General features: G+C 32.3%; 3 protein-coding genes across 7 annotated transcripts; 1 reads left to right on the top strand and 2 right to left on the bottom strand.

Moving 5' to 3' along the window:
* Positions 1–1,169: 1,169 nt before the first annotated feature.
* LOC124420413 lies at positions 1,170–5,889 on the bottom strand. 5 transcript variants are annotated; one of them, XM_046953103.1, is made up of 19 exons: positions 5,510–5,888; positions 5,134–5,451; positions 5,008–5,079; positions 4,517–4,954; positions 4,274–4,375; positions 4,085–4,207; positions 3,898–4,029; positions 3,787–3,843; positions 3,579–3,683; positions 3,411–3,524; positions 3,243–3,359; positions 3,002–3,184; positions 2,853–2,946; positions 2,725–2,789; positions 2,251–2,304; positions 2,137–2,187; positions 1,940–2,066; positions 1,604–1,883; positions 1,170–1,542 (listed from the first exon to the last, which is right to left on the bottom strand). In XM_046953103.1, exons 1-19 carry the CDS (start codon positions 5,708–5,710, stop codon positions 1,299–1,301), a joined length of 2,877 nt encoding a protein of 958 aa, XP_046809059.1. In that variant the 5' UTR covers positions 5,711–5,888; the 3' UTR covers positions 1,170–1,298. The 5 variants fall into 5 exon arrangements, with proteins under 5 accessions (XP_046809059.1, XP_046809057.1, XP_046809058.1 ...); XM_046953101.1 differs by having other exon boundaries at positions 2,725–2,946; XM_046953102.1 differs by having other exon boundaries at positions 1,946–2,066; positions 2,725–2,946; positions 5,510–5,887.
* Positions 5,890–6,743: 854 nt separating this feature from the next.
* On the bottom strand, positions 6,744–12,427 carry LOC111683882. Its single transcript, XM_046952462.1, has 2 exons — positions 12,410–12,427; positions 6,744–8,082 (listed from the first exon to the last, which is right to left on the bottom strand). Exons 1-2 carry the CDS (start codon positions 12,425–12,427, stop codon positions 6,784–6,786), a joined length of 1,317 nt encoding a protein of 438 aa, XP_046808418.1. The 3' UTR covers positions 6,744–6,783.
* Positions 12,228–17,176, top strand: LOC111683881 (adenosine deaminase 2-like). Its single transcript, XM_023446007.2, has 3 exons — positions 12,228–13,465; positions 15,880–16,062; positions 16,132–17,176. Exons 1-3 carry the CDS (start codon positions 12,647–12,649, stop codon positions 16,771–16,773), a joined length of 1,644 nt encoding a protein of 547 aa, XP_023301775.2. The 5' UTR covers positions 12,228–12,646; the 3' UTR covers positions 16,774–17,176.
* The last annotated feature ends 3,514 nt before the right edge of the window (positions 17,177–20,690 follow it).

Below are 20,690 nucleotides of genomic sequence, written 5' to 3'. Positions count from 1 at the left end.
AAGTAAGAGTGCTATATTCGGCTGTGCCGAATTTTATATTACACCAAAAGCAAAACAAAATGAACAACAACTACGCTAAACAAAATAAAAAAACAAAATACACAAGGCATCTAAACCAGCCTACATCTAAACATACATACCGAAAAACACAGAAAAACAAAAAAAAAAATAAACAATGCAATGACGGCAACAGCAGCCAAACATACAAAAAAATCACAGCTGAATAAAACCAAATACATCTACACACACGTGTACATCTTTTTCTAATATACAGTGTTGTTATTGCTTTTTTATCAAAGCATGAAAAAAATATGACATTTTTTGATGAAATTTTCAGAGGTTGTCTTGGATTTTTGCTCATATCTCCGTTATTTATCGACCGATTTTGCTGATCTTCTCGAAATTATGTCTAACAGAATTATTGAAGATTCGGATCTCGCCGATATCTGGGGTCCTCTAAAATTGATTTCAACAGACAGACAGACAGACAGACGGACAAGGCTTAATCGACTCCGCTATCTATAAGGATCTAGAATATATATACTTTATAGGGTCGAAAAATTATAGATTTTACAAACGGAATGACAAACTTATACCCTTCTCACGAAGGTGAAGAGTATAAAAATCATTTATTGAGATTCAAATATAACCAGAGCAAATAAATGATTTATACTTTTAAGTCATTGTTATAGTATTCTTGACTGAATGTTTAAGATTTGCAATGATCGACCACTGTGTATTTATTGATTTATTTATGTCGCAAAAGAGTATTAAATTCAAAAATAATATCCAGTTAACAGAATTTTACCCAAAACGATAATAAATAAGTAAACACTGAAAAATAAAAATAAATAAATTCATGTTTTAGAAAATAATGTTAAAAACATTTTTGCAAAATATTTTATGGCAAAGTTAGTACGATACTGTATGGATGAAAGGAGGATATTTTTACTAATATTTTTCGTTGAGGCAACATTGTTATATGCTGCGGAACAGACAAAATTATATTTTTTAGCCAGGATTTAAATGATTTCACCATACAACGGTAACTATGAAAAATATATAATAAAAACCATGACATAAATACATAAAATATATTAAAAAAAAAATTATTAAAGTGAAGAATTTTTTACATTAAATTAAGTTGGGAACAAATTATTTTTATTGAAGTTTTTCAAAAAATATATTTCTGAAATGATTTATTTTTATTAAATATTGCTAAATATAAACAGAAATATATATCAGGCAGTCGTTAATATCGAAAATATTTTAAATCTTAAATTTTTTTTTACTGAATTTTATGTTTCATCTGTAGTTTCTTTAACAGCCTTAGTGTGGCCGGTATAAGCTATTAATTTTATTTGTGCATTATCTGGAAATGTGGTAACCAATTTTTGCACTTCAGCTTCAAAAGAAGAACCTTTACTTTTTTCCTCCTGCTCATGTTCTTGTAAGTGCTCCGATAATAATAGACATTTAATGGAACGATTTAAGTCGCTAGGATTTTGACTGGCAAAATATTTATGTAAAGAAGCCTCAATTCTGCAAATGTGAATTTTTATAATATTTTCCTAAATGTCATCATTATAAAAATTAAACTTACTCCCCAACTGTTGATGTTTCATTTAAATCCTTATTGATTTCAATTCTTTCCTTTTCTATGCGTATTGAAAAAGCCTCTAATAAGGTCATGGGATCTTCTTTAGGTGGTCCTTCACAAACAGTTGCATCTTTGGGCTCTTGAACCAAACTCATATTAAAGGAATAATTATTAAAATTTTCACGACCATCTATAGTTTCCTGTATAATGCCCGGGCAATAGGTATCATTTACCAAGTTTTCTATTTCAGCTTTACGTATGGCCGTGCGATGCGGATCTTGAACTGTTAGAAATATTCTTAATATTACTAATTTTTATTATTAAAAATTTAGTATAAACCTTGACCTTTATCTGAACTATCAAATTGCACGCGGCCGCATCTCTTGGCATTGGCACATTCTCTTAACGAGCTAGGTTCATCCACTAATTGCGTTTTATTTCCAAAAAGACTGTTTAGGCCGAAATTCTGAAGAAAGGTAAAAAAAACAGGTTAAATCTAGTACCACTCGTTGTAACAAAAGTTAATGTAAACTTACTGTTGTATCATTATTACACTGTGTTGCGTACAAATCTCCTAAATCAAATGTCTACAAGATAATGTGTAAAATTTGAATTTTATTTTTTAAAGTCGTAGAACTGCAAATACTTACTGTTGTGGCATTGTGACGTCCACTTGTGTTAAACATTGTATTCAACCCAAAAGTCTGTAAATTATGAAATATTTTTGATAGAAAAATTGAGGCCCAACTTCTCCATAACAGATCTAGTTCAGTTCTAGTTTAGTTGTAGTTCATTTCTAGTTTATTTGTAATTTAGTTCTAGTTCAGTTTTAGGTCAGTTCTAGTTCAGTTCTAGTTCAGTTCTAGTTCAGTTCAAGTTCAGTTCTAGTTCAGTTCTAGTTCAGTTCTAGTTCAGTTCTAGTTCAGTTCTAGTTCAGTTCTAGTTCAGTTCTAGTTCAGTTCTAGTTCAGTTCTAGTTCAGTTCTAGTTCAGTTCTAGTTCAGTTCTAGTTCAGTTCTAGTTCAGTTCTAGTTCAGTTCTAGTTCAGTTCTAGTTCAGTTCTAGTTCAGTTCTAGTTCTACTTCAATTCTATATACATAGTTTGGCTCTAGTTATCAAACTCACCGTTGTATCACATACTTGGCCCGTTGTCTGATCCATTGGAACTGTTATTGCTGATTTTTGTGGTGCTATCAAAGAGGAAATAAAATCATAAGTAGAACTTAACTTCTTAGCTAAACAGCGAAACAAACTAGCTTTAGGTTGTTCACAAGGAGGACATGTGGGAGCTTGAGGTTTCAAAGACATAGGTAATTCTTGATATTCGGTGGCCTCAAAATCAGCACCCTAAAGACAGTCAAAAAATTAAATGTTTTGGCAGAATAACAGTATCAAAACTAACCATAATCTCACTTTGTTGGGATGGCATAGTCTGTACCATAGTGGAACTTAAATCTGGCTGTTGACTTTGGAATGTTTCATAACCAGTGCGTTCACAACAAGTAAGATCTTCGGGAGGTATTCTCCAAGATTGCATTTGGTTGGAGTCTTCACATTTAATAGGGCAAGCGGAACGGGATAATAACTACGAAAAGTTATCAGTTATTAAGAAAAGAAAATATGTATAATTTGAAAGAATCTACCTCGGGAACGCTGATATCCATATCATCACCAAAATATTGTGTCTCATCGGTAAGATCTATATATTCACATTGTCTTTTGTGAAATTGGCTAGGTTCCGCAAACATCGAGGCATTGTACTAAGAAGATAAAAAATGTCAATATAATTTATTATAATATGATAGACTTACATAATATGATTCATTTGTTGGAGCTGGGCAGTATTGAGATCGTTGAGTTTGTATTGGACCAGGGCAGGTTCTACTAGGTAGGGGTCTATAGTCTTCCTCCATAAGACAATTTACCTAAAGATTACGTCTTATAAGAATTTATGTTTTCACTATATTAATTAAACTTACATTATTATAATAACCAGTTTGATCGAAACTTCTTGCCGTTGAAGAAGTAGGAGCTGGACAACGAGTGCTTTGATCACCAGAACGATAAGTTCTCTGTAGATTTTGCTAAATAGTTAAAAAGGAAATATGTCTGTATTATGGCGAATGTATTATTTTTTTAGTATGACGAGTAAACTTGAGTCCTACGATATTTTTAATATATACTTACGCAGTTTATACTATTGGGGTCCAAAGGCGGTAAAGGTGGAGGTGGTGGAACCGTTTGCTTTAAAAAAAGATTATTAAATTGTTATTCTATTACATCTGATTATATTATTACCGTTTTGTTTAGAAAAGTTTTAGCTTTTGAATCCATACTTTCAACATTCCTCATTGATTCCATTTGGGTAATATTGTCTCTCATTATGGAAGGACTTGATGTTTTTTGAAAACTTGCTGAAGTAGTTTGTTCCTGAATTAATTATATTACGTTACGAAATGTTTGTGAAATTTGTTATATAATCTACCGTTATATTTAATTGTTGTTCTGGAGTTTTATAAGGTGTCTGGGATGCGAAATTTCTTGGTGGTGTTTGTCCATAACCTGAATCCAATTGACGAGTGTTATCTTGAGTAATATTGGAAATATTCTACCAAGTTTTTTAATTTAGTAAAGAAAATTTTAGTTTTCTTTATATAAAGTGTAGTTTTCTTACCCGCGCTCTCAGTCTAGGCGTTTCATTTTCATACAGTTCAGTCGTTATATTAGTTGATTTTTGGAGTGTCGGACTGATGGTAGTGTGCTGGGGATTTAAGGGCTGTAATAGAATTATTTTTATTAAGGAATTTTAAAATCCTCATAGTATAAAAATATTTAAATCAATTAGAATATATCATTCAAAGATATATAACCTGGAATCTAAGAACTTTCTTTAAAAACATAAGTAATACAACCTTACCCTTGTAGTGGTGGTTCTGGTCATTGTAGTTTTTGTAATATTGCCTGGGGATTCTGCAGCCTCTTCGCCAACCGGACAAATTGGTGTTCTTAAGGGTCGGCATACCGGGGTCACTGGATATTTAACCGCTCTTCTTGGCGATCTGATAGAGCTGTCATTAATTGGGGTAGAATAACGACTGACAGTCCCCTCTGAAGGTGAAATAGATCGTGTGGGACTAACACAAACAGATTGCGATGGTCGCGGACATATTCTTGGCAAACGTTGTGCAGTAGAATTGGGAGAACTGTATTGTACAGGAGTAGGGCAAGATATAGCACGTTTTTGTTGCTTGGGAGTAGGCAAATTTAAACGGCGGAAGGTCAAGTCCCTTTGCAGATCCAAAGCACGCCCGCTTCTGCCAGCAGGAGTGCATGTCTGCATATTAAAATCATAAACCTGACAACAAACATAATAAAAAAAATATATTTTCCATGTTAGTAAACACATACCCTATCCACATCGACTGGACGTCCCCTATTAATATTACCGCGTCCAGGTTTCACACAAACATTGGGTGATTCCTTAGAAAAATAACAAACAAATATAAATAAATTTCTCTCCATTTAAATACTTACCGCCTCAGTCAGCTGACGTTGCATTTCCGCTCTTAAGTCAAATGGTCTACCTCTAGCACTTGCCGCCATTTGTGGCTTACTACTTGCAATTGCCTGCCTTTCATAATGGTGTGGAGGTCTTGGACAAGCTGCTGCTTGCTCAGCTCTTAAACATCCCAAAGCTATATCCTTATTTCTAGCCATTTCATATTCCAAGTTTAAACGACTACCTCTTTGAGTACCCTGCTTATGCTGAAACGGCTGTTTGGAACGTTCCGTTCGATTTCCTGATATATCTAAACAAGGATCAAAGGCCCTGCCAGAATATTCTTTGCTGGACTTTAAAAGAAAAACTTCCAATTAAAAAAAATTTAATATTTGTTTATTAAATGCCCACCATATTTGGACAAATATCTTGCATATTATCGTCAGCATTAGGAAAATATAAACTTCTATTATTACGCTCATATGAAGACTGCAAAGGACATGGTTTAAGATCTGCTGGGGTAAATGGTCTTCCAGCACTTGAGTAAGTTCGTCCACCTCTCGGACAATTGGCACTTATGTGTTGTGTATAATTTGGATGTTGTCCCGACATTTTTATTAAAATTTAATTTATATATGTAATTTAAACTGCATTTATATTACGAAGGTAGACTTGAAATAGATTTCCTAATGCTTTTACTGCGTATAAAATTTAGTAATTTCACTCTATTGTTAATAATTTTTAGTTCTTTTGCTTTAAATATTTGTATAAAATAAAAAAGTTGTAAAATTTTCGATTTAATTAGAGACAGAGTTAAAATTTTATTGGAAATGTCGAAAAATTTTGATTGAACTGAAAAAATTTTGAACATTTGTTTTAGAATTTTATTCTACTATAAAATGTCAATTTAAAATGCATATCTTTTTTTAGGGACTTCAACTATAAATCTACAGTGTTGTGAAATATTTTCTACTTTTTTTCGATTTATCGAAATTGTGTTTTTTTATTTAGATCTGCATAATAAGATATTTCCCTTAGCATAGCTCAAAGATGGTTGTATCAAGCAAAAAATGGGTTTATTGTTCAGTTCCAGTTCAGTATTAGTTCAGTTCTAGTTAGGTCTATTTAAGATCTAGTTCAGTTCTAGTTCAGTTCTAGTTCAGTTCTAGTTCAGTTCTAGTTCAGTTCTAGTTCAGTTCTAGTTCAGTTCTAGTTCAGTTCTAGTTCAGTTCTAGTTCAGTTCTAGTTCAGTTCAAGTTCATCTCTAGTTCAGTTCTAGTTCAGTTCAAGTTCAGTTCTAGTTCAGTTCTAGTTAGGTCTATTTCAGTTCTAGTTCAGTTCAAGTTCAGTTCTAGTTCAGTTCTAGTTCAGTTCTAGATCAGTTCTAGTTCAGTTCTAGTTCAGTTCTAGTTCAGTTTTAGTTCAGTTCTAGTTCAGTTCTAGTTCAGTTCTAGTTCAGTTCTAGTTCAGTTCTAGTTCAGTTCTAGTTCAGTTCTAGTTCAGTTCTAGTTCAGTTCTAGTTCAGTTCTAGTATGGTTTTAGCTCAGTTCTAGCTCTGTTCAAGATCAGTTCTAGTTCACTTCTTAAGTTATAGTTGTGTTCCAGTTCTGTTCTGATATAGTTTTTAATTTTTTTAATAAAACAGTTTTTTAATTTTGAACATTATAATTACAATTTTATTTTAGTTATTCTCTACTTTCAATAAAGAATCTTACACCGCCTTCTGGCAGATCGTAAAATACTTTACTTACATCAGATTTTTTATAATTACTAATAATATTCAGTCTTTGAAACCCCTTCGATTCTCTCAGTTCTTGAAGTTTGTTTTCAAAATCCGCATCTTTTATTACTCGCTTTTTATGGAAAATATTATCTTTTACATGCAAGTTCTTCAGACATCCATTATCCACCACAAAATCATAGAACGATTTTATAACTTGCGGCACATCCGATTTCCATTCCACTGAACCGTCCAATTTGCGGTGAAAAATTTTGGTAACAAACCAATTTAGTGTTTTGATATCTTGTAGATATGGACACATATAAAATATCTTCTCCGGCATTCCATTGAGCTGCAGGCCTCTAATAGATTTATAAGGATTTTGTGAGAATATCTTAAGGGTAACATATAATATGGTATGATCTTTGGATGAGAAATAAAAATTATCCTTAGACTCTAAAGTCAATATCTGTAATGAGGGTAGATCTAATATATAGTCTAATAATCTAGGTTCATGTAAATAATGTAAACTTAATGTTAATTCTTTTAACTGCAGACATTTAGATATCTCGCTAAAATTTGTAAATGCAAAATGCTCACTGGGCAACGTTAGTAAAGTTAATCTTTCCAAATTGCTAGATAAAATTATTTTTAATAAATCTCCTTCATTAGCATTTAGTACAGTAACGTTTTTTAAGGTTAACACTTTTAAGGGTATCAAACATTCCTTCAAAGAGAACTCTATACAAATATCTTCTAATTGTAATTCCTGTAAATAGGGAAACTTATAAATATGTTGTAAATCTAATATATTATTTTCTGTAATTGAATTTTTGGTATTTAATATCTTTAAAGTTAATACTTGCGGAAATTCTTTGTTATTAAATTTATTCATATATTTTTGAAATATTTCTAAAACTATGCCTTGTACTCGGGAAAAATTATTTAATATTAAACTTAAAAAATCCATTTGAAAATCTTTGGTTTGTGTGGCAATGGACAAATCTTTGCTTAAATCGAAGATTTCATCATAATAAGGATACCAAATATCGTAAAGTATTATATCGTAAAATTGTTGTGATGATTTGAGTAGGGAAAATTGTGCAGCTAAGTCCAAATGTTGGAAAATTTCTCTTAAACAGTCGTGGTTTAGATCTTGTAGATGGGTGGTAAGTGTTTTTGCTGAACGTCGGGGTGTCAGTAGTTGACTAGGGTAATCTGGAAGAATAAATTTGATATCATTAAAGTGATAATTAGGAAGTGACTGTTCATGTAAAATTTAAATAAAATTGATACTAGAAAAATAATACCAGAACTGAAAAATAGAACTAGAACTGAATTAAAACTGAACTAGAACTGAACTAGAACTGAACTAGAACTGAACTAGAACTGAACTAGAACTGAACTAGAACTGAACTAGAACTGAACTAGAACTGAACTAGAACTGAACTAGAACTGAACTAGAACTGAACTAGAACTGAACTAGAACTGAACTAGAACTGAACTAGAACTGAACTAGAACTGAACTAGAACTGAACTAGAACTGAACTTGAACTAGAACTGAACTAGAACTGAACCTGAACCTGAACTGGAACTGAACTAGAACTGAATTAGAATTTTTTAATAAAAACTTTATTTTCCAATGAAAATAAACTTCTTTTGTAGTCCATTTATTCTGACTTTGTTATTGGTATCGATCTGATCAATGACCCAGCTCTGCAGAATAACTAAAGACCCCTTAAGGAGTTCTCCTTCCGCTTTCTAAGAATACAAACCCGTCTAGATTTTTTTCACAACTCGGATGTGGAAATACTCTTCTTGAAACAAAGCGCATTATTTTCCATAAGGCTCTCTTGTGACATACATATCTAGTTACCAAACTGGCCTCTAAGAATATAGGAATTATTATAACCGATCAATTTATTCACAATATACCCGATTTAAGAGAAAATCCAAGCTCTTGACTTTTCCAATTATAATTATTAGATATTTTGACTCCTCCCTAGCTGGGGGATTTGAGTATGCTTATAAGCTGTAATTCGATTTACTACAGCAGTGTGGAGGAGAGTAAAAAACTGGAAGCTTTTAAATTATGTAAATTTTTGTGGTCTCATTGGATTTGTGAAGTTAATGAATATGATTGCATAAACTGGAGAAAGTTAAGTGCTAATGTTTAGAGTTATAAGCGAGTTTTAGAATAATTTAAATCTTTTTTTCATTTGTTTGTTTTGAAATTTAATACTGAAACAATTTAATAATAAACAATTTGTTTATTTTTTTGTTTTCTAATTAAAAATCTATAATTAACAGGTGTTATTTGTATTTGTTATTTGTTTTTAATTAAGTTATATATATTTTTTAAGCGGGCTTTTTGTTTATTTTCTTTTTAGCTAAATTTGAAGAATTTTCTTAAGTTTTTTTTTTTTTTGATTGTGTATAGTCTTATCTTATTTCTCGTACGCAATTAGATTTAAAGTTTGATTAACGTTAAAAAAATAATGACATATCAAATTTAGTACTTAATTGAAATGAGATAACTTATAATAAAAAATTTACGTTTTTGTTTTTATTTTCGACTTAATTTATGAAATTTTATTTAGTAATTATTTCACTTTAAACCGTAGACGGTAAAGTGACATAAACCCACCCATGGGTAGTCCGCCAATTTATCACCCAAAATGTTTAAATGTTTGCTAAATTAATAGTTTTAAACATTTATTTAATTTATATGGGAGGTGCCACGCTCCTTAATCTAGTTCGCCTACTTTTTATCCTAAATAATCATATTGATACTAAAGTTGCTCCGACAAAAGGATTCTAAGTGTTATATCTCAGATATACGGATTTTATATTTTCTTAACATGGGCGTGGCTCATCGCCCACTTGAATTTTCAAAATAAAAAGTAGCCTATTATGTATTCCAGATTAATAGGAATACGATTTCAGGAAAAACGGCCGTTGCATACATTTTAACAAATACACATTAATTTTTATGGATGTTGTTTATTCTATTGTATGAGTTATACAGTATACTATATATTCATTACGAGCATCCTACAATTGGACTAAACGCAAATCTGTGTTAAGTTGCATTTAGTTCAATTTGAAATTTAAAACCGTAGTCTTTTCTAAATCTCATTTTAAATAAAATTAAACTTTTTCTTCCACTAAAACAAAACGCTGTAATCGATCCACAATTGAACATAGTTTTGACGCAATTCTAATGTCAAAAATTAGTTCACATTAGCTTAGGGTACTCTACAGTCGGTCTTCCTTTACTTTATTTCCTTACTTGTTTAAATTTTTATGCAAAAACAATTTTAACTTAAATTTTATTTTAATTCAGATTATAAGTGCGATAAAAATACGTACAACTCATTTATTTGCGCAATTAATGTGCCCAACAGTTAGGCGGGACAGTCATGAACTACCTTCTTCGGCATCCGAGATGACTGAATAGCTACTTTAACAGGTACTTGACTTTCCATAGATTACTTTAGCTTTCTAAAGAAGTCAATGTAGGGTAATAAACATTTTTGATTATTGATTTCTTTAAGTATCTACTCTCTAGATTACCAGGAGACAGTCAAGTGACAAATGTCTTTGCCCTCGCTTACAAAGGAACCATGTGTTTACTTTCGTGAATTAGAGCCAACCAGATGGTTAGACTTTAGTGGAAATGTATATAGACAATAAATTTAAAATAAAAAACAAGTAAGAAATTATAGTCCGGCCAGGCCGACCATATAATACCCTACATCTTTTACAAAAATATAATGTGATTTAGTTGCCATAATAAAGCATTTAATTTAAATTGTACCTTTCCCCAGATATACATACTCAAGCCGTTTATTGTTTAATAAAATTGTGGACATTTAAGTGAAATGATGGGGGCTTTTCATAGGGGCTAGGGTCATATGAGAACCTATTATTAAGAAATTCGTGAGGGTCATTAAATCTAGTATAAAAGTTGGTTTTTGCAACTTTTTGTCGAGATACGAATATATTAAACATAATTATGTACTTAAAAGCGGGTTCAGTTGTATGGGGGCTAGGTGAAATAATGGACCGATTTAAACCATTTTCAACAGGCTTCGGCTACGTTATCATATACGATCATGTGCAAAATTCCATTGAATTATCTTTAAAATTGCGACCTGTAGTCTGATTAGAAGGTTTACAAGCCCTATAGGAGGGTTCGGTTGTATAGGGGCTGGGTGAAATAATGGACCGATATTAACCATTTTCAATAGGCTGTGTCTACGGTATCATAGACGATCATGTGCCAAATTCCATTGAATTGTCTCCAAAATTGCGACCTGCAGTTTGATTACAAGGTTTACAAGCCCTATTGGTGGGTTTAGTTGTATGGGGGCTGGGTGAAATAATGGATCGCTATTATCCATTTTCAAATACGATACTACAGAAGATCATGTGCCAAATTACATAGAATTATCTCCAAAATCGTAGTTTGATTACAAGGTATACAAAGCCTATTGGGGGGTTCAGTTGTATGGGGGGTAGGTGAAATAATGGACCGATGTAAACCATTTGCAACAGGTTTTGTCTACGGTATCATAGACGATCATGTGCCAAATTCCATTGAATTGTCTCCAAAATTGCGACCTGTAGTTTGATTACAAGGTTTACAAGCCCTATTGGGGGGTTTAGTTGTATGGGGGCTGGGTGAAATAATGGATCGCTATTATCCATTTTCAAAGGCTTCTCTTACGATACTACAAAAGATCATGTGCCAAATTTAATTAAATTATCTCCTAAATTGCGACCTGTATTTTGATTACAAGATTTACAAGCCCTATTGGGGGGTTCAGTTATATAGGGGCTAGGTGAAATAATGAACCGATCTTAACCATGTTCAATAGACATCGTCCCTGAAACGATAAAAGATCATCTACCAAATTTTAATAAATTTTCTTCAAAATTGCGACCCGTAGTTTGATTAGAAGGTTAACAAGGACAGACGGATGGACAGACGGACATAGCTAAATCGACTCAGAAAATGATTCCAAACCGATATACTTTAATGTGGTTATAGGACCAATAATACTGTGCATTAAAAAACTCAGCACACAAAATCAGTGCATTTTAAAACAAAGTTCAACAATATCAAAATTTTCAACAGATTTTTACAACAATAATTATTTTCTAACCACTATAGTTTTAAACAAATAATTCTTATCAAATTTACTAACCCTTAGAGTAATGCACTCCACCCCTCATCAAACACCACTTTTGCATGGTTTATGTTGGTGATAAGATTTTTTTTCGCACCACAATAAAAACAATTTATAAATAACAATCGACAATAAAGAAATTTGTGTAAATAAAACTAAACAAAACTTAACTGAAAGAAACCCACAAATATTAATCCGAATAAAATATTTTTTTTTTATTTTGCAGATAAAATTAAATAAAGAGAAAGAAAGCAAAAAAAAAAAAACAAAAAAAAACACAGCACACGACAATCAACAAAATCACTTTTGAGTACTTGAATCATACCTATAGTTAAACAATACTCAGACATAGATATTGTATTCGAGTGAGTACAAGTATATTGGGGAAGTACTTACAACTATAGTTCCATACATGTTTAGTGTATAAAATTTTATATTAAAGTGAATGAAAGTGATGTGTAGAACGAACAGCAGGCGACAGGCTGTTACGATTAAAGATTAAGAAATAGTTGGCGAAAAGCTATCGCCAAGAGCACAACACATTTTTTTTGTCTTAATTAAATACTAAACAAATAAGTGAAAAAGAATAAATAAATCAACGAAAAGAAAGTGAAATTAATTAATAATTATAAAATGCAAACATTTAAGTTCTTAGTAACACTTGCGGTCCTTATATTATTGGGCCCTAGTGAGGGCCGCCGTTTAAACATCAGAGCCAATAATTTGGTACAACAACCACCTCAAGTTGAACAACAAGACTCAACTCCACGCAGACTTTCACCCGAGGCCTATAATTCTCTGCGTGATATCTTCTTTCGTTATGAAGAATCTAAAACTCTGGGAGCCGATATAGTTTTGAATCAAAAAGAACTACAAGCCAATCAAATTATAATGGAAGTCAAGACAAAAGAATATGAGGAGGGTTTAATAACGCCCCATTTATTTGCCCCCTCTCAGCATTTGTTTGCTGTTTTAGATGAAATCAAAGAATCGCCCCTTTTTAAGTATATATCCACCCTGCCTAAGGGAGCTGTACTACATGCTCATGATACCGCTTTATGTAGTACGGAATATATAATAAAACTTACATACCGTGAAAATCTATGGGTATGCCAGTCGAATGAGGATCAAAGTCCCGTCGGTTTATTATTTTCGAAAGAACAACCTTCACCAGATACAGAAAACAACTGCAGTTGGGAGCTGTTGTCGAAAGTAAGGAATTCACAAGGAGCCGATAAGGTTGATACATATTTGCGTGAACATTTGACTTTGTATCCAACAATGAAATTTGTCGATAACAATGAGGCCTGGGAGAATTTTATGGGTATATTTGGTCTTTTGGGCGGTTTATTAACATATGCTCCCGTCTGGTCGGATTATTTCTATAATGCTTTAGAAGAGTTTCGTGCTGATGGTGTACAATATATGGAACTTCGTACAACATTGCCAGTTGTAAGTATTGGAGGTTAAAAAGTAAACATTTAAGTGAGCAATTAGAAAATGGATAAACGAAGGTATAATAAGATCGAGTAAGGAATATGCAATCGTGATTATGGAAACTGAATAGTATTAGGAATATTACTTATTGGACATCTTGGGACCCTAGCAAAATCCTTTTAATAAAATTGCGGAAACTTTTTTAATTTATAAAAATTTTCTGATGAAATTTATATTGATTGGAGTCGCTTCCAATCGAAATTTAAATATAACCTGTTTGCTTCTACTAACGACTTGAACAATCAAGCTCCCGGACTTTGCTGCACATAATAGTTATTATGTACACATTTCCAGTACAAATTATAAACACAGATGTTGTTCGTTTTAAATATTTTTTTACACACATGCCTAAGTTTCCCAAAAAAAGTAGGCATGTCCTTATCATAACCACGCCTACTTATTTAAAGTATTTTGTTCTTTTATTAATTCCCAGCTAAATCTTCACTTACCCGTAAATAGGCAAAAAAATATTGAAACAAAATGGAAGTACTTACTTTATGAATGAATAACTTGGGGTCTAACCAGAGCCCCACACAATCAGATACTACGGGTGGCCCACTGCTCGCAGGGCAGTGTCTTGGCTGGTCAGTTGGTTGAGGTTCCTTTGGGATCCACGTAGTAGCTTAAACCGAATCTCGCGGGAAGGGTTTGGTTTAAAGATTAATACACGGTGAAATATAATGTTGGTATAAGTTCCTATTTACGCTCATAGTTTCTAGGAATGGTACAAACCACAACGCAAGGCTGTGCAATAATAAAATGTTGGATTTATGCTGAAAATGCAAAGATTGATTATACATTGGTGTTCGATGTAGCATCAGATACTTGTATCTGATGGACTTTGAATTGTATCCTAGTTTAGAAGATGGAAGAGATGAGCTAAACTAAAGTTTGGCGAAACATAAATTGGTTGGAGTTTACTCTAAAACATGCTCAACTTATCACAATAGGTCTTTGTAGGTAATGTCTTTGTAGCCACTGAAAAAAGTCTTGTCACTAAAAATGGATTCGTGTTTCGGACTATCAACTACGTGTCCTAAGTGCTGTTGCTGAAATAACAGAAGCCATCTTAGTAGTGTGGTAGGGCAACTTACAAGTTCCTCCTTTGTCGGGTTTAGATTAAGCTTGCTCATAACATCTGTTGTTCCCCAAGAGGACAGCTATGGCAAGAGATTAGATAGCTTGAGCACTCAAGCAAAGAGCACATATACTGGAGCGGAAATTTCATATACTTAAATTGCCACTGGCGTGTTAGATAAACAAAGGCGCGGTGCTGAGTTGTTGTAAAAGCTCACTAAGTGGTTGAAATAGACCACCATTAAATAAGACCGTCAAGGAAGGTGTTCACGTAAAGCATCTTTCGACATCTTTGGAACAAACTTGAAGTACTTAATTTTTTGAGTGAAAAACTTCTTATTTTTGTTTGGCGTTGACTGTAAAATAACTTGTTACAATTGTGATTATCCGACTTTTCCGAATTTAAATTGGGCTTTACAGTTATTTTTTTGTTAACTAATCTATTCTCTTACTTAATGGTTCGTTAACAAGTTATCGACTAGAGCTAAAACCAATAACTAACATGGCTACAAACCCTATTCAAAATAATTCATTAATGTTATTAATAATTACCACTCATTACCAAGTAATGTATGAAATAACTACATTACCCATATTACTCATTATCAAAATTTGATAATATTTTATTGGGTTGATTCATTCCATGTCGAAGGTGCACTACGAATCCTCATAGTGACATCCATAGAACATTTGTGTGTAGTTTGAACGAACGTTTTTTTGCTACGCCAATTATCACAATATTGTGGACATAGTTGATCTAGAAGGGATCTTCTAAACGTATTAAAATATGACTCTTAGTATAGCATACCAAACATATGGACAGAATCAGATTTTATATTTGCATCAGCAAATGTATAGTCCATGGTATATGGTTCACAGCGCACGAACAGTCAAGTAGAGTCCAAAGACGTACCAAACATCTGGACAGAGACAGATTTTAGATTTGCAAGAGTAAATCATAGTCTTAAGTATATATGTATAGGCCGCGGTATATAGTCCGAGTATATATACAGCTACAATATTCAGGATCTTTTAAAATAAGATTTAAATGTACAGAAGTTTTCAAAATTCATCATAACCGTAATATCCACATTTATATCGAAATCTCATCCTTCATCTGATATTAGTTGAGTCATTTAATGCGAGTATATATACAACTAAAATATCCAGAATATTTAAAAATTAGATTGAAAAGTACACAAGTATTAAAAAATCATCTTAAACATAATATCCACATTCATATCGAAATCAGAAATTATCAATTTACTAAAGCAAACTTCTCATAATTACAGCTTTATGATTTACAAGGTACCAAGTACACGGCACTCGATACAGCGAAAACCTATAAGGACACATTGGATATATTTATGAAAGAATATCCAGATTTTATAGGAGCCAAATTGATCTATGCACCCGTACGTAATGTAGACAATAAAACTTTTGATGAATATGTAGACATATTGTTGAAGGCAAAGGTAAGAAATCTTAAACAACACCAACATAACTAAAGAAAAATAATCAAAAATTTGTATAACTACTTATAGGAAAAATATCCCGATTTAATAGCCGGTTTCGATTTGGTGGGTCAAGAAGAAATGGGTCGACCACTTAAAGATTTTATACCTCAACTATTAAGTTTGCCCGATAATATTGATTTTTATTTTCATGCTGGTGAAACTAACTGGTTCGGTTCTTCGGTAGATGAAAATCTAATAGATGCCATTCTATTGGGTACAAAACGTATAGGTCATGGGTTTGCTTTAGTTAAACATCCTTTGGTATTGCAAATCCTAAAGGAACGCAATATAGCCGTAGAAGTTAATCCCATATCTAATCAGGTTCTACAATTGGTATCAGATTATCGTAATCATCCCTGTTCTTACTTTTTTGCGGATAACTATCCAGTGGTTATATCCTCAGATGATCCTTCTTTCTGGAAAGCTACACCGTTATCACATGATTTTTATATAGCATTCTTGGGTATAGCGTCAGCACATTCAGATTTAAGATTGCTCAAGAAATTAGCTTTAAACTCTATTAACTATAGTTCCATGAGCTCGGAACAAAAAGTGGTGGCTATGCAGAAATGGCAAGAGCAATGGGATACTTATATAGACAGTGTTCTAAATAAAAATCCCTCTAATAGTGCCGATCAAATACGATTGAAAACAAATAAAATCGATTGACTAGCACGCCTGCTGTACGCTTTATTAACTGTCTTTTGTTTTCGTTTCTATTTAAGTTTGTAAAAATTAATTTATGACCCCGATTTACCACCTTTAACAAACAGTAAGCATTTTTATGGCGTTTCAGCAGTGTTTTGATAAGCCAAGTGGTATTTATTTCAAATAAGTTTTTTAAATATTTACAATTTGTGTATGACTTCTAGTTAATTGTTAGATTTGATTGATTTGAAATTACACGTTTTTGCCTTACTTTTTATATGAATTTTTTATATTATCTTTTTATTATTTGTTTTATTAGCTTTAAGTTTTGCTTTAACTAGATTAGATAACTTTTTTTTTTAAAAAAAACAATTGTATTACGTACAAAACAATTTGTGCGAAAATATTAAGTAATATATCATTAAATGAATTTATGAGCAAATTTTGTTATGTTTTTTATATGTATTTTTTTAAATATTAAAGAATTTATTATTATTTTTTATTTTACAAGTAAGAATTTCAAATAAATCAGTAAATTAATAAAAAAAAATTGAAAATCACATTTCTTTTTTATTGAATAATAGTTTTCCTTTCGAAATATTTATGTTTACTGGCGAAAGCCAATTTTTAAGTGAAACACCAGAGTTTTGAAAAAAAAAACGCGAAAAATTGGACTTTTAGTGAAAAATTCAATTTACAGTCTAAATCTAGACTACTCTATAGTCTAGTTTATAGTCTAGTCTATATTCTAGCCTATAGTCTAGCCTGTTTTCTAGTCCAAGGGTGCCCAAGCCCTATGCGCTTGGTACTCTTTTGTTTTTGTAAATGCGCTTAGCTATAGGCGGTGTGTTTTCTATACACTTATAGGCGCTTAACACTAGCAATACGTTGTTCTTGTTCTTAACAGTATACAAGCAAGAGCAAAACAACAACACTTTCGTATTCATTGCTGGTAAACATTGACGAGACGTAGATTTTATATTAACAAAAATGCAAATCATATTTTTTTGCCGTGTACGTATGTGAAATGTTTTTTCTTTTTCCTTGTATGAATGTGTTGGTTTTTGCAACAAAAAATCTTAAATAAAAATATGTTTTTCTTTAAATGTATTAGTATTTACTCTTCCGTAAGAAACTTTTGGGCACTCCTGGTCTAGTCGATAGTCCAGTTCATAATCTATAGTCTAGTCTATAGTTTAGTCTATAGTCTAGTCTATAGTCTAGTCAAGTCTATAGTCTAGTCTATAGTCAAGTCTATAGTCTAGTCTATAGTCTAGTCCATAGACTAGTCTATAGTATAGTATGTAGTCTAGTCTATAGTCTAGTCTGTAGTCTAGTCTGTAGTCTGGTCTATAGCCTAGTCTATAGTCTAGTCTATAGTCTAGTCTACAGCCTAGTCTATAGTCTAGTCTATAGTCTAGTCTATAGTCTAGTCTATAGTCTAGTCTATAGTCTAGTCTATAGTCTAGTACATAGACTAGTCTATAGTCTAGTATGTAGTCTAGTCTATAGTCTAGTCTGTAGTCTAGTCTATAGTCTAGTCTATAGTCTAGTCTATAGCCTAGTCTATAGTCTAGTCTATAGTCTAGTCTATAGTCTAGTCTATAGTCTATAGTCTAGTCTATAGTCTTGTCTATAGTCTAGTCTATAGTCTAGTCTATAGTCTAGTCTATAGTCTAGTCTATAGTCTAGTCTATAGTCTAGTTTATAGTCTAGTCTAGTCTATAGTCTAGTCTATAGTCTAGTCTATAGTCTAGTCTATAGTCTAGTCTATAGTCTAGTCTATAGTCTAGTCTATAGTCTAGTCTATAGTCTAGTCTATAGTCTAGTCTATAGTCTAGTCTATAGTCTAGTCTATAGTCTAGTCTATAGTCTAGTCTGTAGTCTAATCTACAGTCTAGTCTATAGTCTAGTCTATAGTCTAATCTACAGTCTAGTCTATAGTCTAGTCTATAGTCTAGTCTATAGTGTAGTCTATAGTCTAGTCTATAGTCTAGTCTATAGTCTAGTCTAGTCTATAGTCTAGTCTATAGACTAGTCTATAGTCTAGTCTATAGTCTATAGTCTAGTCTATAGTCTAGACTATAGTCTAGTCTATAGTCTAGTCTATAGTCTAGTCTATAGTCTAGTCTATAGTCTAGTCTATAGTCTAGTCTATAGTCTAGTCTATAGTCTAGTCTATAGTCTAGTCTATAGTCTAGTCTATAGTCTAGTCTATAGTCTAGTCTATAGTCTAGTCTATAGTCTAGTCTATAGTCTAGTCTATAGTCTAGTCTATAGTCTAGTCTATAGTCTAGTCTATAGTCTAGTCTATAGTCTAGTCTATAGTCTAGTCTATAGTCTAGTCTATAGTCTAGTCTATAGTCTAGTCTATAGTCTAGTCTATAGTCTACTCTATAGTCTAGTCTATAGTCTAGTCTATAGTCTACTCTATAGTCTAGTCTATAGTCTACTCTATAGTCTAGTCTATAGTCTAGTCTATAGTCTACTCTATAGTCTAGTCTATAGTCTAGTCTAGTCTATAGTCTAGTCTTTAGTCTAGTCTATAGTCTACTCTATAGTCTAGTCTATAGTCTAGTCTATAGTCTAGTCTAGTCTAGTCTAGTCTATAGTATAGTATAGTATAGTATAGTCTAGTCTAGTCTAGTCTAGTCTAGTCTAGTCTAGTCTAGTCTAGTCTAGTCTAGTCTAGTCTAGTCTATAGTCTAGTCTGGTCTAGTCTATAGTCTAGTCTAGCTTATAGTCTAGTCTATAGTCTAGTCTAGTCTATAGTCTAGTCTATAGTCTAGTCTATAGTCTAGTCTATAGTCTAGTCTATAGTCTAGTCTATAGTCTAGTCTATAGTCTAGTCTATAGTCTAGTCTATAGTCTAGTCTATAGTCTAGTCTATAGTCTAGTCTATAGTCTAGTCTATAGTCTAGTCTATAGTCTAGTCTATAGTCTAGTCTATAGTCTAGTCTATAGTCTATAGTCTAGTCTATATAGTCTAGTCTATAGTCTAGTCTATAGTCTAGTCTATAGTCTAGTCTATAGTCTAGTCTATAGTCTAGTCTATAGTCTAGTCTATAGTCTAGTCTATAGTCTAGTCTATAGTCTAGTCTATAGTCTAGTCTATAGTCTAGTCTATAGTCTAGTCTATAGTCTAGTCTATAGTCTAGTCTATAGTCTAGTCTATATCTAGTCTATATTCTAGTCTATAGTCTAGTCTATAGTCTAGTCTATAGTCTAGTCTATAGTCTAGTCTATAGTCTAGTCTATAGTCTAGTCTATAGTCTTGTCTATAGTCTAGTCTATAGTCTAGTCTATAGTCTAGTCTATAGTCTAGTCTATAGTCTAGTCTATAGTCTAGTCTATAGTCTAGTCTATAGTCTAGTCTATAGTCTAGTCTATAGTCTAGTCTATAGTCTAGTCTATAGTCTAGTCTATAGTCTAGTCTATAGTCTAGTCTATAGTCTAGTCTATAGTCTAGTCTATAGTCTAGTCTATAGTCTAGTCTATAGTCTAGTCTATAGTCTAGTCTATAGTCTAGTCTATAGTCTAGTCTATAGTCTAGTCTATAGTCTAGTCTATAGTCTAGTCTATAGTCTAGTCTATAGTCTAGTCTATAGTCTAGTCTATAGTCTAGTCTATAGTCTAGTCTATAGTCTAGTCTATAGTCTAGTCTATAGTCTAGTCTATGGTCTAGTCTATAGTCTAGTCTATAGTCTAGTCTATAGTCTAGTCTATAGTCTAGTCTATAGTCTAGTCTAGTCTATAGTCTAGTCAATAGTCTAGTCTATAGTCTAGTCTATAGACTAGTCTATAGTCTAGTCTATAGTCTAGTCTATAGTCTAGTCTATAGTCTAGTTTATAGTCTAGTCTATAGTCTAGTCTATAGTCTAGTTTATAGTCTAGTCTATAGTCTTGTCTATGGTCTAGTCTATAGTCTTGTCTATAGT

The sequence above is a fragment of the Lucilia cuprina genome, chromosome 5 (assembly GCF_022045245.1).
Source record: "Lucilia cuprina isolate Lc7/37 chromosome 5, ASM2204524v1, whole genome shotgun sequence".
In the NCBI taxonomy this organism is placed as follows: domain Eukaryota; kingdom Metazoa; phylum Arthropoda; class Insecta; order Diptera; family Calliphoridae; genus Lucilia; species Lucilia cuprina.
Note: the sequence above shows the minus strand (reverse complement) of the source record. Positions and strands in the feature narration are given on the sequence as shown.